The sequence below is a fragment of the Perognathus longimembris genome, chromosome 9 (genome assembly GCF_023159225.1).
Source record: "Perognathus longimembris pacificus isolate PPM17 chromosome 9, ASM2315922v1, whole genome shotgun sequence".
Lineage (NCBI taxonomy): Eukaryota > Metazoa > Chordata > Mammalia > Rodentia > Heteromyidae > Perognathus > Perognathus longimembris.
In genome coordinates this window covers 59225045-59242281 of record NC_063169.1, presented here as the reverse complement: position 1 = coordinate 59242281, position 17237 = coordinate 59225045, and the positions used below count along the sequence as shown (strand labels likewise).

Genomic DNA, 17237 nt, shown 5'->3' with positions numbered 1-17237 from the left:
TTTAAATCCCCAGCTTAAGTGGATAAAGTCAGTTAAATGGTGATCCTGGGAAGTAAAGAGAGGTTCTAAAAAAACTGTGTAGAATTAACAATAATAGAGGAATTTAAACAAGAAGAGCAAATGGAAGGCAATGAGGCTGATAAGCTTTGGGTTACTTTGCTTCACATCGTAGAATTTTGAGGAATGTCAGTTTGAGACAAAGGACTATCCAGGGTCTATCAGAGATGACTAAAATGTCGGCATGAAAACTAGGAGACTGAACTTTATGTTACGGGCTTACAAAGAGTTAACACCTGCACTTCACATTCCAGAGGGAAAACCAGAAATGAACCTGTTGATAGTAATGGTGAAACCCTGTCACAAGGCAGTCATTTGTACCAACAGGAAGGCTGGCTGAGAAGTAAGGTGCTCAGAATTGAGAAAAGACAAGAGTAGGAAAGAAAGGAGAACCATACTTCCTAACTCGCCTTCCTAGGTCCTATTAAATAGTACGACTCACCAACAGGCTGGATTCATAGACAACCACCTCTCAGGAAAGATTCAGGGGTTCTGTGAGCTACCTTCTTCATGAATAGAAATCCAGCCACTAATAGGGAGGGGAAAGCATGAAAGAGGACTGTACTGTTCTATCTGTTTTCACACCTCAAAACTCCTGACGTCATCTGCCTGGTAGGACACTGGAGATGGATATTCTCTTAAATATAGAAAACACTTTAGTCCATTGCCACATGACATGCCCTTAATCACACAAACACAGAATAGCCTATGGATAAGCCTACACAAAGGCAGTGTGAGATCTAAGAAAAGGCACAGGTTACCAGAGAAAGTATGAGCATCATTCTTGACCTACTGTGTAAAGTTATAGGAACGTAAATGCATAACAAATGGTAATCAGTCTACAGTATGAAAGAAAGGATGCTGGCACCCATTTTCCCTACTTTTCTTCTGCTTCCTAAATACAATGTTAATCCTACCCAAAATTTCTTTGATGAAGAATTTCAGGTCTGCATAGTTGGGAAGAGTTCCAGCCCTGCAAAGTTAAGTCCCTGCGTTCAAACTTTGGATTTTCCAATTACTGGCTGTGTCATCTCAAGTTGGCTCTCTGTGTACATTATGATTATTTATTAATGCATTTATTAGTTACTGTCAATGAAGTTAATGCTTATATCTATTCTTCACTGGGCTATGTATAAGAAATTGCACAGTGTCTGGGAAGTGAGTGTTTAAAAATGTAATTTATTTCAGTGATCATCATCATTTACCATTACCACTATGTATTTACTGCAGTAGTATATCATTTTCTGGAGAAAAATGAAAAGCAGTGTGTATTACAAGATTAATGTGGCATATTAGGAAAAGTTCAACAAAAAACTTTTATCCATCATTCTTTTCACCTCCCAAATTGCCTGGAGAGAGTCACTGGTCAGCTGGGGAAATGAACAAAATCTGTACAAAACAGACATGTGAGCAAAACTTTTTTGATGGGATCTAGCTCCTGTGGGAAGATTTTGTATATAAAAAAGATAGCAGAGGCTAATTTCTAAGCTTCTTAAACTCAGAGCATAATGAGCTACCATTGGCCAATGTTAAAAAAAGGAAAGTAAATCATGTTCAGAAAGTCTTCCTTACAGCCAGTAAACACAACACAATGGAAAGTTCCAACTTAAATTATTGCTGTAGTTTGACTGCTAACCCTTTCCCCTAACACTTGTGTGTTGGAACATGTGCCAACACCGATACTATTGGGAAGCTATGGACCCTTTAAGAAGGCCATCCCAATGGAAGATAATTGGATATGGGGAACATGAACTTCAGGGGCTTGTACACGCCCAGGCTCCTTTCTCTTCTCTATTGCTTCCTGACTATGCGATGAGAGGTTCTGTCCTTTTCATGCTCCCACCAAGGTGGTTGACCTAGTCACAAAAGCAATGGAGCCACCAATCAGGGGTTGGAATCTCCCCACCAATGAGCCCACATTACAATTCGCACTAATATTCTACTGTTCTTTAGAAACAAGGGATCCTGGATTTACCATAGTATACTTCAAGATGTTAAGAAAAGAAAGAAGATGGGGAAAATGCAGATACGAATCCAATGAATATCCTACAAAATCAAGAAGCATGAGGAAAGGCTTGGTAGGGGAGGGCTGGGTGAGAATGTTGAAAGGATGACATTGATCAAGATATATCGTATTCATACACTGCTTTGTTAAATTGCAACTCCTTTGTACAATTACTTAAAGACAATAGAAACAAAAGAAAGAATTCCTTAGAATGACAGAAATGCACAAGGAAGTCATCAAAGTCTATTTAAACTAAATCTATAAAATTTTAATAGGAAAGAGAATTTGTCCTCATTCTTTCAAATTTTCTTGGTATCTACATTACGTAAATGTATATATAAATATAATAACTACTTACATTTAAAATATACTTTACATATATAATGTGTACTTCAACACTGAAAATTTGGGAACATCTACTATTTCTACTTGATTATGTTAGTACACTCTAATTTACCCCCAAGAAATTCCAAATTCATGACAAGTAGAATGATGAAATTTTATTCTATTTATTTTAACATTTCTCTTTTACTCATTTGTGTCACCATTCCAAAATAAGTGTATACTAAAAGCCTTTTCATTTATCATTCAGTTGCTGCTTAGCTTGCTTGGGAATTAGCTTTTTGTTTTCATAACTATTCTTCACGGGAAATACTGGCTTCTGAATCTCTACTTGTCAAGTTTGATGTTATTTTTTTAATGAGCAAATATACTGTAAAAGTTGGACAACATAGCAAATAGTAAAAAAAAAAGTCTTGGTTAAGTAAGTTTTATTAAAAACAGAAAAGAATTACTCTTCTAATAAATGTTTCTTAAGACAATTACCAGCAAAGTTTTATATCTGTATGAAAATATTATCTTATTCTTATTATTTATAGTTTTATATGTATATATGAAAATATTATATTTTACTACATATACAGAGTATATTTTGGGATGTTTCTGCAGTAAATGTCATCAGTAAAATTACTAGCTTTTATATTATCCATATATTTTTTCTCAAATGCTGGTTAGGTCTAGTCAATGAAATGTTAGATTAATTAACTTTTACACAACCAATCAGATGCATAAGAACTTGTATATTGAGCAAGAAATCAATCCAATCTGATCCTGCCACAATGAGAAGCACTGTGAACTAGAGCTATTTGGACACACCTGACTGATCTAATTTTCAGTCATATGTAACTGATGCAGCATTAATGGAAAACCTTTTAGAGTTGGTATTAAAAATAGGCTTTTAAAAGTCCCAAATCAAATAGAAAAATCATCACTGAAACATTTAACATTTTCATGTAGTAAAAACAAAAATCTGCTTTACTACATCTAGTGTAACATTTTAAAATAGCAGCTTATATAGGACTCCAGGTCAATTTAGTCAACTAATTAGTTCCAGCTAATGTGCATGTACTCCTAGAATTTGTGCAGTCCACAGGTGCATATTCTACTGCTTCTACATCAAAGTCTCTGTAGGCTGAAATCAAGCTTAGCAGGGCAGGGTTCCTTCCCACTGGGGCTCTAAGAATCCCATCTCCTGGCCTTTTACGCCGCTCAAAGCTGTCTGCTTTCTCAGTACTGTAATTCTTTCCCTCCATCTTCAAAGACAGCACTGTAGCATCATTACATCCCCCTGTGAGTCTGGTTCTTTCTTGTGCCTCTCACTCTTGCCCTCTATAGTTACACTGGACCTCTCTGGATAATCTTCATCATTTAAGGTTCAGTGATTTGCAAATTTGATTTCCCCTTCTTATGCAAGCTAATATATTCACAGCTTCCAAGATTTAGATGTAGGCATCACTAGGGAGAGAGATATTATCCCACATCAGATTTATATCTAAACTTGTATTCAGTTCAAGTCAATATTTACCCAAGAAAATTAAATTTCTCTAATACTATGATTATTATTGTTGGAGTAAAAGTGTAAAAAAAATTTAAAGGTGTTAGATTTGAGTAAGATGCCAATTTCCAAAGCCTCTGATTCCTTTCCATTTGTGCTTTCACAAATTGGACACCAATCAACTGGTTTGATATTCACTCTCAAATTCATCTCAACTTAATATACTGATATTGTTCACAAACAAAGTATAAAATTCTAATATATGCCAGATATACTGCTTACTATATTTGGTAAATGTTTTGGCAATCGTTTTTTAACCTGAAGGTAAATTGTAGAGTATAAGAAAAGATTCATAAGAAAATACTAGTTAGATGTGGTGGCTCAAGGCTGTAACCATAGGACTTGGGAGGCAAAGATCAAAGGATCGTGGTCAAAGTCACCAGGGCACTAAAGTTCATGAGATTCCACCTCAACCAATAATCATCTATGTGGAAGTACACTGATTGGGCCTAATGTCAAATGTCTGTTATCCCAACGAAGGGGACAAAGCTATCTTCTGACAATAGGTGTACACTCTCATAATTATGGCATCTCTCCTTATACATGAAATATGGTCAACAATGATTCTTATTAAGTGGTAAATCAGTAGATTGACTAAGTTATACTTTTTTTTCTTCTTAGGCACAATGGCAATTATCATTCCAACTACATACATCTTTTTTCCTCCATGTAAGAGAACTGAATTCTACCTTTTTTTTTTCTTGGCAGCTGTGGGGCTTGAACTTGGAGACTGGGCACTGTCCCTGAGCCTCTTTGTATTCAAGGCTAGTGCCCTACTACGTGAGCCACAGCACCACTTTCTGTTTTTGAGTGGTTAACTGGAGATAAGAGTCACATGGGGACTTTTCTGCCGCGGCTGGCTACGAACTTCAATCCATAGATCTTAGCCTGCTGAGTAGCTAGAATGAGAGATGTGAATCACTGGTGCCCAGCTGAATTCCACGTTTAAAAGTTATGAGGGGCTTGTAAGTTATCAATGGAATTTCATTTTGTCGGTATCGGAAGGGAGAATTAAAAATCAACTTACTTGATGTAATAGGGCACCTTGTTATGTGAAATGGATCTTTGCCATGGCAGCTGCACTGAGGCTGAGGAGACAAGAGCAGATGATTAGAAATGCCGAGAAGTCAGAGGCCTTCCACCTTAACGCAAAACACCTGAGCACCCTGGAGAGCAAATCCAGCCAGGCCACACTGGCACTGGAACTGGACTCCTCTTGATGACGAAACACACCAGGCCAACCAGAATGGCTTTAACAACTCATTTGAAGTAAGGAAAGAAACAACCCAGATTCTATTTCTAATGCCAAATGCTAACTGAACCTGTTGATATAAATATTTTAAAAAGAACGGTGTTGTTGTTGTCCTTTGTTTATAATCAACAAAACATGAAAGCTAGTGCCACCTGGAAACTGAACTCTACAGGTCCTAAAATCCAGATTAAAAACTGGGTTAAAAAATTTCTCAAGACTGACTTTGCAGATTACTAATAATATTATTTCATATGATATTCACAGGAATAGCTACTGAGCACAGAAAGTACCTAAATAAATTGCAAGAAATAAAAACAGAAAAAAAATTAAATGAAACAAGGTAAGAGATAGTACAGAATCATGCCATTCAGCTAGACAGAAGTATCTTTTGGAATATGCAGAGAACAAAGTCTTACTTTGGCAGAAGAAATTACCATGGTTGAGATTTTATATTTTTTAATTGAAGTACTCAATTTTCACAATACCAAGTACTTATTAATAAAAAGTGTATCATTCCACAATAAATCATTTAAGGCTTATTTAAAAGAGTGCCATAAGTGAATTGAGAGTTCTCAAGGAATTTTGCTAAGTAAAGTAAGTAAAAAGATGTAAAAGTTTTCAAATATTAGACCTTTCCATAGTCAGCTGTCACCAATCATTCTTTTTTCTCGAAATTTCGTGCTATTTTGATATTTTGCAAACGTGTGGCATTCTAAACTTCGTTAACCACTGCCAAATATATCTTTTGTTTTAAAAGCTGACAACATAACACACATTCAAGCTCCCTTTGGCAGAGAAGGAATTAAATACACAGAGCTAAAATAAGATTATAGAAAACAACTGACAGTAAATAAATACAGAGCTCAGCTATGACTGAATAACAGAGGTCTCCAGAATATTAGTTCAGTGGCTTTTCCACTCCAAAGTGGTGGCTCACTTCTGTAATCTTAGCTACTCAGGAGGCTGAGCTCTGAGGACCTGGCCCAAAGCCAGCCTAAGTAGCAAGAAAATCCATGAGGATCTTATTTCCAATTTAACTACCATAAAAAAGCTGGGAATGGCTCTGTGGCTCAAAGTGGTAGAGCATTAGCTTGGAGTAAAAAAGCTCATAGTATTTAGGCCCTGAATTCAGGATGGGCATCCTCCAACCCGCCAAAAATAGCAAAATAAGGACATGATTCAATTGGTAAAGAGATTATCTAGCAACTCTGAGACTATAAATTCAATCCTTTCCCACATGAGGAACAAAGTAAATTATATTTCTCGTTAGAGACAACCTCATTTCATTGTTGGCACTAGGCTAATGGGTCAGTTCTTATTTCGTGCCTAACTAAACAGACTTCTTTTATAACCATGGCTAAAGTCCAAGAAGTAAAATAAAGCCAAAATTTCTAGCAGCAAAGATTTACTAATTGGGATTTCATTTACAATTCTCCATTCTTTTTAGTCATAATTTTGATTTGAATGACTTCAACCTCCTTGGACCATATGAAAGGCCATGTTCTTGAGTTTTACCAAATGTTCATAAATTTCACAATACTCCATTTCTTGAAGAATAAGAACCTGATGTCTATAATGTGAGGGTGGCTGTTAGGGGAAATGCAGAGCGCTTCGTCCATATTAATAGATAATTGAACATTAGAACTGTAAAGAGAGTCTCAATTATTTAGAAAGTTCCTTAATTTGGCCTTACTGTATAGTTTCACATTCTATAAAATTAACTATAAGAAATGGGAGGACTCAAATGTGTAATGAGAACACTAAAATCGTATTTACTTCAACACTAATGGTGTCTGAACACAAAAAGTACTCCACAGGGCCACCAATGGTGGCACGTGGGTGTAATCCCAGCTACTTGGAAGGCAATCAGGAAGACACCAGTTCAAGGCCAGCTCAGTTTCTGTGGCTCCCATGTTAATCTATAATATAAACTCGGTGGGCCCAAGTCTATATATAATTCCATTCACATTGGAGGTATAAGTAGGAGTAACAGTCTAAGAATAGCCTTGGGCAAAATGCTAGACCCTATCCAAAAGACAACTAAAGCAAGAAGAACTAGGAGCATGTCTAAAGCAGCAGAGCCCCTTTCTAGCAAGCTCAGTCTTGTATTCAAATTCTAGCACTTATAAATTAAAAACAAAACAGAAAACAAACCACTTTGCCTAGTAAATAGTATTCCAGAAAGAATTCTTCATCATTCAAAGACTGGTTGCCTATGGGTTCAAGTTTGAAAAACTGAAGATGGGTATAAGTTTGGGTGTAGTGGGCAGAGGGGTTAAGTATGAATGATTAGAATTCTTTGACTAGAATTATTGAAAATGAGAGGGGGGAAAATGCTTCCTTTTTCATTCAGTTAAAGCAGTCTATCAACAGTGACAAAAAGATTAAAAGAAAAACAGGAATGTAATCAAGAAATTCGTTGTGAGATAAAATACTATGCTTTCCCTATGATTACAGATACAAAGAAGTTGTAATTGAGAAGCACACTTTGTCCTAAGTTCTAAACTTTACTCAAATTGAATTAGATTAAACAAATTGCTCTCTTACATGTATTTGCCAAAGGAAATGAAAGAAAGAGAAATAATATTTGCTGAAAGTATGTGTGCCAAGATCCAGGCTGGGTCTTTGTGTAACTTGACAAATTTTTCCACTGAGTTCGCGAGGCCATCTGAGGAAATAGGTATTAAGGTATGTTTAAGTGCAAGAAATTAACTTTCAGAAATTCACAGGCCTGGTAAAAGGCAGAATGAATATTTAAACTCAATCTGAGAGACTCTAAATCCTACTTTCTTTAGTATCCTCAGCAGTGAATAATAAATAAAATAGGACCTTAAATTATTAAAGAGGTCATGCAGTGTACACAAAATTAAAAGTCCCAACTGCAGAATACTGCATTTTTTAAAATAAACTGCATATGTGGAGAACTCAATCTGCAGTGTTAGTCCAGAAGGAAAAGCAAGTATGATGGTGATTATATTAGTACACTCAAATTTTCTCATTGAAAGATTTGTGGAAAAGTCTTTTATTCTTTTTTTAATGCTAAAAGTTGCAAGTACATCTCCAATGAAAACACACTTTCTTTGAAAAAATTAAACTATTAAAATATAAAATGGCTTTTCTATGAAAATGTTCATAGCCTTCATACAACAAAACACCAGTAGGATGCCATATTTGCATCAGAGCAAGTTGTCAAGTGAAAAACCATAACTAACGAATAATCACCAATTCTATTATTGTTGTTAACACATCCTATTCATTATAGGTAAGCATATTAAAAAAGAAAAGTGAAGACAATGACTTCTTGGGAAAAAGTGAAAGGATATGTTATTCACTCAGTTAAGGAGATCAAGTTTGCTATACTCACTGGAGAGAAAATGCTGAGAGGCTGGTCCAAAATCTCGGTGGGCCTCCTGAAGCTGCTTAAGGCGATCGTCCACGGAAACCTGCACACACATCCAGTGACTTGATTTCAACACACAATGTTAATCATATCCTTGATTCAAAGCCTAACAACAAATGAGGCATTGGCCAAGATATTGCTGCTTGTATAGACTTCTCTCCCCCCAGCATCAATGTCTCAGAATGAAAATCAACTTATAGCACCAAGTAACAGTACGTAGAAACAGATATTCTTCTAAACAACTCAAAGAAATAAACTCTTAATTGTCCCTGTAGCCATACTGGCTAAACATTATTCCTGTTGCTCTTTTATCGATAAAGCAATTGAGACATAAGAAGGTAGCCAAGGACGCAGAAGTAGTGGGTGACAGCACTATGATTCTGAGCTGGTCATCTAGTGGTAGAATTTACACCCTAATGTTTATACTACCCTTCCTGTAAAGAGTGTGAGCTTTCTGTGGCAGTTTAACTCAGCCTATGCTCATGGTATCAGCAGCTACTCATCCCTCTGGTAAAGGAGATGGTAAAATGTGCTACCAGAGCAAATGAAAGAAGCCCAGAATACTCTAAGGAGAAAATTTTACAAAAGATACATGGACAGGCAGATGATGATAAAGATAAATAAGACAGGAAGACAAACAAGATGATGCATAGATAAATGGTAGGTAGACAGATAAATAACCAAGTGAAAGTACAGAAACAGATAGTAAAAAGATCTCATTTTCTTCCAAGTTTGTATCTTTATCATTTCTACAGGGAGAAACTAGAGCTGTACAATGGGGTTGGGAGATAATATCTGCCTGTATATACCAGTAGATTACCATGCCCTATCTGTGTATGTATACAAACTACAGTAAGTTCTTCACATTATAAAAATGCAAAGAGTTGTTGCACTGAGATAAACGAAAATCAGTAACAACTGCACACAGCCACTGACATTTCCATCGCCTTTTCCATGCTCATTGTCTATGCAGTGTTAGTCAGCTGTCTCATCTACATTATCAATCTTATTGTCAGATGGATTCGTTTAAATGAAGCTTGTACATTTTCTGTCTCACTGGGCATCTGTGGCTTCTCCTCTGCTAAAATTTCATTGGAATGTACTTTATTCTTTAAGACAAAGAAAATTTCAAATGCCATGCTTTAAGAGGAAAGAAGATGCTATTTCTAAAAATTTTTTTAAATTTAATTTATTTATTAATTGAACACAAATTTTTTTGACAAGGTGTTGTGCCAAAAGGGTACAGTTACATAGTAGGGCAGTGCGTACATTTCTTGTGATATCTTACGCCCTGTTTTTCTTTCCCTTCTCTAGGTCAGGTAGACATATATACAATATACAATGTATCAAGAACATATACAGTAGCCATGTGGCAAGGCCCAAGAAAATTTGCCTAGGGCTTTAAATGTAATGTCGATATTAGACAATATGTCGACAGTAGTCTTATATGAACGTACATACATAGCTTTTGAGCTATTGTATTCCACTGAGAGGTCAATTTTTGACCTTTATATGTTGAGTAGTTGTTTGGTTTTAGTTACATACTGTTGGGTCGCTCCCCCAATCCTGTGGGAAATACTATTTGACAAGCAGTTTTTGGTTTCACAGACCTGGTCTCTACTGTCTCTCCATCTCCCTTTCTTAACAGTCATATATCAGGGAGATCATGCCCCTTTGTTTTCTGTGTTCTAGGCTTGTCTCACTCAACATTATTTGTTCAAGTTCTGACCATTTCCCTGTGAATAACAACATTTCACCATTCCTAATCGCTATGTAGTATTCCATTGTGTATAGGTACCATATTTTTTGGATCCATTCATCTGTGGAGGGGCATCTGGGTTGTTTCCATATTTTGGCTATTGTGGCTATTCCTGAAATTTAACAAAGTTGCCCACAAGCACAGATTTTCTGACTTAGGATGGACCACAGGAATCCTCACATGAAGATAAGTGAAAGACAACAAATTAAGAGAAATGGTGCAATGTAAAATCAATAAATAAATGTCAAATATTTCTATGAGCACATATACATTTAAGAGCTTTTGTTTTAGTAAGCCCAGATCACAAACACTCTTTTCCAGAATAAGGAGGACTGCCAAATGCCATATCATACACTCATTTGTTACCTCTTCAATCTACTACAGAAGTAAGAACCACTGAGGATTGGGATGTTTCAACTAATATAAGAAATTTATCATATTATACTTTTCAGATAAAACAGCTTATGTTCTTGCATATTTATCTTATTAAATATTATACTTTAGGCCTATACTACAGAGAGAAATTACCAAAAAATATTGATTTTTTTTCAGTCAATCTTCTACTAAAAGTACCTAACTCATTCTCAGAGGAAAAATATGATTACTATCCTTGGACCTAGCCACTGAATATGACACAGCTCCACTGCACCATGAACCTTTTTTGTTGTTGATAGGGGTTTGTGTTTTTGAGATAGGGGCTCACTATACACACTATGCTGACTTCAAACTTGTGATCAATCTGCCTTAGTCTCCTGAGTGCTGGGATATAAGTCACACATCCTGCTCTCAGCCATAAACTCTCAATTGGCATTGACAGTGGCTTTCAAATAGTCATACATAAGAATCTCAAGAGAACTGCCCGTAGGGTGGCTCCATTAAATCTAGAATGACTGAGTAAGCTCTAGCGCTATTAGAACAACTGAATTAGAATAGTTCAGATCCAAGAGCCACAGTATAATTGTGCTAGCTGAAAAAAAGCAAGACAAACATATATATATATATATATATATATATATATATATATATATATATATAGCAACCAATCAGAAGAAAGCAAGATGGAAATTTTCTTATGCTTCCTCAAGGAAAAATATATAATGAAGAAAAATCACCCCTTTATGAGCCACTATGGGAAAATGTTTCAGTGACCTGCTACTGTGACTTACTTTATTTTGTGAAATTTCCATACAAAATTACATTGGAGTTGATATGCATAAATAAATAAGGCCCGTATTTCATTGCCTGCAAAGGTCCTTGCCAAATACAATCAGTTAAGCAGAGAAATGAATATATCTGGTGGAACAATGGGGCAGGGTATACAGAGCTCTTGAGGGACAAGCTTGTGTTATAAAGGAGCCAAGCTGATACCTGTAGAAGTTTCCATCGAATATTAAGGTCATCCAGCTGGCGAGACATCTTTAGAGACGGATGCAGGTCAAGGGGAGACAGCTGGCTAGACAAATCATTCACTGTTTTAACTTTGAAGTTGATTGGTGCAATTTCTTCCCTAAATGCCTGGAAGAAACAGACCAGAAAACAAAAGTCACTAGAATAAAATAGAAGCTAGTATGTCTACCTTTCTGCAGTACATACAGAGACAGCTCCCAATGCGGTAAAAGAAAAGACAGCAGCTTTGGTCCTAACCACTTTCATTTTAAAAGAGGATACATTTTATTTTATCTTTTATCAATTAGCTTGTTGTAACTTCAGGAGAGAAATTTTAAAATCTTAAGAAGCAATGAAGGTTAAACATTTCCTCTGGAAAAAAAAATACAGTCTTTCCCTATGACAAGCCACAGGTAAGAACATGAACGAAAAGGACCGTTGACAAACAAGGTCTTTGGGACTTTGGTTTTTCTGTGTTTCATTTTTATGGTCAGGTGTTTTATGGCAATGGAGTGGGATTTTATCAAGAAAGTTTATCTTTTGATTTCTGAAGAGCTTCCAAATCGAAAGGGCTAGGAAGAGAGCAAGTTTTAAGTGGTTTCAGAATGGCTATAGGTTGTAGAAGAAAGAGCCAATTTATCATGTTTTGATAAGAGAATAAGAGCCTACGTGGCCCTCCTTGCTGTAAAAACAGAAACATCTGCTGGCATCAAAGGTGCCAGGCAGACTGTTGGCAGGTGTAAATCTCAAGTGTCTACTGCCAGAAGGTGTAAGTTCTGAAAGTAAGAATGATTAAAGATAATTTTAAGAGTTGAAATTATTTGATTACCCCCAAAGATTTTGTTTTCAGTTACTTTGACACATTTAATAATATTTAGCCATCATCAGTACTGCGTTTTATCTGCATATGGGATTTGGAATCTGATTTGAGGCATGTGTAAAAATAGTCCAGACTTTGAGTCTATTTGGTTCAATGTGATATGTATTTTTATTTTCCTTCCCCCAATAGGATCTTATAATGTTTTAATTCACAGTTTATTTCAATTAAAATATTAATTGTTATTTGTTTCTAGCTTTCCACTTCAGCGGAGATCTGAACAAAACGATTTGGATGAAAAGATCTGCAATTCTTTTAATTAAATAAGATTAACAACTCCCAAACTTTGGGGCCTTTAATATTTTCAATAGAATTGTTTAATTTCTTTTTTCCTGAACACTTATTCTCCTGAATGATAAACTGATGTGTCCAAAATGAAAATGGGTAAATTCCTGCTTCAACCAAGACGCTATTCTGTCCAGTATATTTTATATACCACTGTGTACATAAGTGTTTAAAACCATTAAGGGCTGGGAATGTGGCTTAGTGGTAGAGTGCTTGCCTGGCATGCATGAAGCCCTGGGTTTGATTCCTCAGCACCACATAAACAGAAAAAGCTGGAAGTGGCGCTGCGGCTCAAGTGTTAGAGTGCTAGCCTTGAACAAAAGAAGGCCAGGGACAGTGCCCAGGCCCTGAGTTCAAGGTACAGAACTGGCAAAACAAACAAACAAACAAAATCCATTAAGATAGAACAACTGTACAAATTCCAAAGAAGCTATACTACCAGCTAGGTTTCCAGACTCTTGTCTTAAATTCAATTCCACTCAAAATTTTTTTTAATACATTAGAATGGTAAGAAGAAGGGGCTACTTAATTCACAGGCAGCTGGGAAGCTATGGACACCTACACTGAAACATAGCAAATACAAACAGTCTTAGTAATAAGAATAATAAATTTAAATGTATTTAACATTTACAGTTTTAATTCAGAGTTGGTCAAAGATGTGTTTCATTTCATTCGTATGAAAGAATTCTCTACAAAAAAACAGAATAAAAATCACAAATACTTTACCACTTATATCTAGCTGTGTGGGCTTGAGCAATTATATTCCGTTTTTCTTTTAAATTCTGTAATACAGGCACAGTAATAATATCTATCTTGTTGGGTTGGTGTGAGAATAGAAAAAGAGCTATCCATGTCAACTGGCTAAAAACGGTTCTTGGTACACGGTAAGCCTCTATACCAGCTCCTATTATTTCTCTGTCTACTCACTAATTTATTACAGAATTTACCTAAGTATTCAGTTCATTTCTCAGATCTCCTTTACCTCTCCTGTTTAGCTATATGCACATAAAAGGAAGGTTGTAATCCAAGGTCTGTGAACAAAAAGATATGTACCTTTTGCACTAAAAATTTCATGCATGACAGAAACAGTCAGAATACATCCTCCTTTGAAATTTTTTCTTGGCTTTTCCTAAGCTATGATTCATGACTACCAAATACTTCATTTTATATACTACGCTACTCTCTGAAGCTAAAAAGGATTTTTACATCAAAACAAAATAGGTAAACCCAATCTACATTGTGTAGGGACACATAGTTGGGTTTTTAAATTATTTTTTAAAAAAATAGATTACATTACAATTTTCTCTTCTTGGGGGACAAATTGGTGACAGGGAGTGATACCTGGAAAACGTCTATCATGATTCCTGACTTGGATTCATGATAAGGTGTGATAGTGTTGGCTTTATAACCATCCCTGGTGGCAATGTACCTATGTGGCCCTCTATTATGTTATATTTAGCAGTAAAACATTCTTTGGGGGAAAAAAAAACCCTCAAACAAACAAATGTAGCTGGGCACTGGTGGCTCATGCCTGTATTCCTAACTATGCCAGAGACTGAGATCCTAACTATGTCAGAGACTGAGATCTGAGGATCACGGTTCACAGCCATCCTGGACAGGAAAGTTTATGAGACTCTTATCTCCAATGAACCACCAGAAAACCCAGAAGTGGAGCTGGAGCCTCGAGTGGCAGATCCCTAACCTTGAGCACAATAGCTTAGTGAAGATGCCCAGGCCCTGCTTTCCAGCCTCAGGACCACCACATACACACATACAGTAAAACCCATCAAAGGCAACAGTGCTGACCATGGTTTTTTCAATGTGATCTTGAAGAGAGTCAATGAGCAAATCTCCCACAGGCTTCCAGCCATTGCGCACGGCCTCTGCCTCCTTCATGTCTGCATCCAGGTCATCCATAGCTCCCTGCAGGTCTCTGAGCTTCTCCAATGCCTTGTCCACTTGCTTTTGCCAGTGACTGATAACAGCATTTAGACTTTCCCACTTCTCTTTGACTTCTGAAGATTGTTTGCGCATGGCTTTGGCAATCCTTTGAGCTCTTTCCTCCGGAGTCAATTCTGTGATTGAAAAAGAAAAAACAAAACAGGAACAGTTTGAATGGATCAGTTGCACATTCTGCATAGCCCACAGCATTCAAAGAACATCTGTCAGGAACAGTTAGAGTGGTCCAGCCATATACTTCAAAGAAGAAAACAGATTAAAAAATTATGGGGAACATTGGTGACTTCGTGTGAGGGAACTTTCCTGGTCATTCTCTTGATGATGACAAATAACATCTTCAACTAATGACAGAAATCCAAGCAATTGCTCTGTACCCTAGGAGATGGAGCTGAGCAGTGACACTGACACTCCCGCCCCGGAAAATTTCACAGGCTCTCACGTGGACTGCTACACGCGTGTCGGGGGTTGTGTATTCTCATTGCAGCATTCTGTTGTTCAAAAGTAAATTCATTAATCTTTGGAGAATCTGTATCTCCATGTTGTTTTTGACAACTATTTGTAATATGCATAGAAACAACCTTACAACATATCTAGTGCTATAGCATTAAAGAAACAAATTGATGGTGTATTTGCAAAATGGAATCCAGTACAACAGTAAGAATGAAGTACTGATATACATAGAAATGTGTCTAAGTTTCATCAAAATTATTATTATTATTTAAACTCCTTGGACGTAAGTTAATAATGGCAGTGTCGAAAATAAGTATTAGTTGTTGAGCCCTTTTTACGGGCATTTCTTGCTGCCTCTACACTGTGATTGGAGTGAGTGATAGGAAACACTAAAGAAGGAAGAAAGCAATGACTTTTCAGTGATTGTTCTGGATGGGAAGTTCGCCACAGTTTCTGTCTTCATTTGGACAAGCATAAATACAAGGTCTTTGTTTACCAGGGGGATTAGCATCTTTTTGTAAGCTCACACGGCTGACCCACAAACACACGTGAAGGAACTTTCATAGTTGTTCTCCTGATGATGGCAAATAACATGTTCAACTAATGATAGGAACCCAAGCAATTGCTCTGCGCCCTAGGAGATGGAGCTGAGCTGAAACACTGACAACCCCTCCCCCCACAAAATTGCACAGGCTCTCCTGTGGGCTGCTGCATGCATGTCAGGGCTCACGCGTGGGGGCCCACTCATGACGGGGTTCACATGTGGATGGGCCCACTCGTGTCGGGGTACACAGGTGGGTGGGCCCACTCATGACGGGGTTCACACGTGTAAATTTTGCAGGGGAGGGTCAAATTGCTTCATTTTCTCTCATTACTTGAAGATGTTATTTGTCATCATTAGGAGAATGACTAGGAAAGTTCTCTCACGTGTGTTTGCAGGTCATGAGCAAATCCACGGGAGATTCCCAACACGAGTGGGCCGCCCACGTGTGAACTGTCATGAGTGGGCCCCCATATGAAACCCAATACGAGTGGACCCCCGCGTGTGAACCCCATCACAAGTGGGACCATCCACGCGTGAACCCCGTCATGAGTAGGCCCCCATGCATGAACCCCGACATGTGCAGCAGCCCATGAGTTGTTTCTTTAATTCTATAGCACTAGATATGTTGTAAGGTTGTTTCTATGTTTTGCATATTACACATAGTTGTCAACTTAAAAACATCATAGAGATACAGATTATCTAAAGATTAATGAATTTACTTTTGAACAACAGAATGCTGCAATGAGAATACACATGCCATAGTAAATTATGAGCATACTTGAAAAGGATGAGGTAAGGAGCAGGCTTTAAAAGCAAAATGAGGAGAATTATACTCGGTATTTTGAAAACATACTCTTTAGCCAACAGATGCTCACAGATAGACAACACATGACACTAGTGTCAAGGAGGTAGTTGTTACTGTGCACCAGTCACTAAGGCCTTTACTCCTAGCTATCCAGAGGCTGGGATCTCTGAGGATTATAGTCCAAAATCAAACTGGGCAAGAAAGTCCATGAAGTTCTCAGCAACGATTAATCAGCAAAAAGCTCAAAGACGAGCTGTGTCGCAAAGTGATAGAGCACACCAGCCTTGAGTCAAATAGTCAGTGATAGCACACAGGCCTTGAGTTTCAACACAGGCACACAAAAAAAGAAGGTAATTGTGGGGAAAATGGCTTACAGAATTGCTCCTAAATTTGTGGTAAATCTTTGTCAGGAGTATAGTTCTGGCAGAATTGTTTGTGAATTTTTGTTATTATACAATATATATGCATGCAACCCCTTCCTTTCAGAAACTCCAAGCTTCATTTGTTATTATTATTATATTTTGATTCTTATATGAAAAACATGACTCCGTATTTATATTGATA

General features: G+C 37.0%; 1 protein-coding gene across 11 annotated transcripts in view; it reads right to left on the bottom strand.

The window, feature by feature from the left end:
* Utrn (utrophin) overlaps positions 1–17237 on the bottom strand; it is a 431942-nt gene that overhangs the window by 77991 nt on the left and 336714 nt on the right. For 10 of the 11 annotated variants that reach the window (XM_048354234.1, XM_048354228.1, XM_048354231.1 and 7 more), the window contains 4 exons: positions 14722–14990; positions 11736–11882; positions 8573–8651; positions 4984–5044 (listed from right to left, as the gene is read on the bottom strand). In XM_048354234.1, coding sequence (XP_048210191.1) covers positions 4984–5044; positions 8573–8651; positions 11736–11882; positions 14722–14990 — 556 coding nt within the window. The remainder of the gene's footprint in view (positions 1–4983; positions 5045–8572; positions 8652–11735; positions 11883–14721; positions 14991–17237) is intronic. The other variant, XM_048354237.1, reaches the window with a different exon arrangement.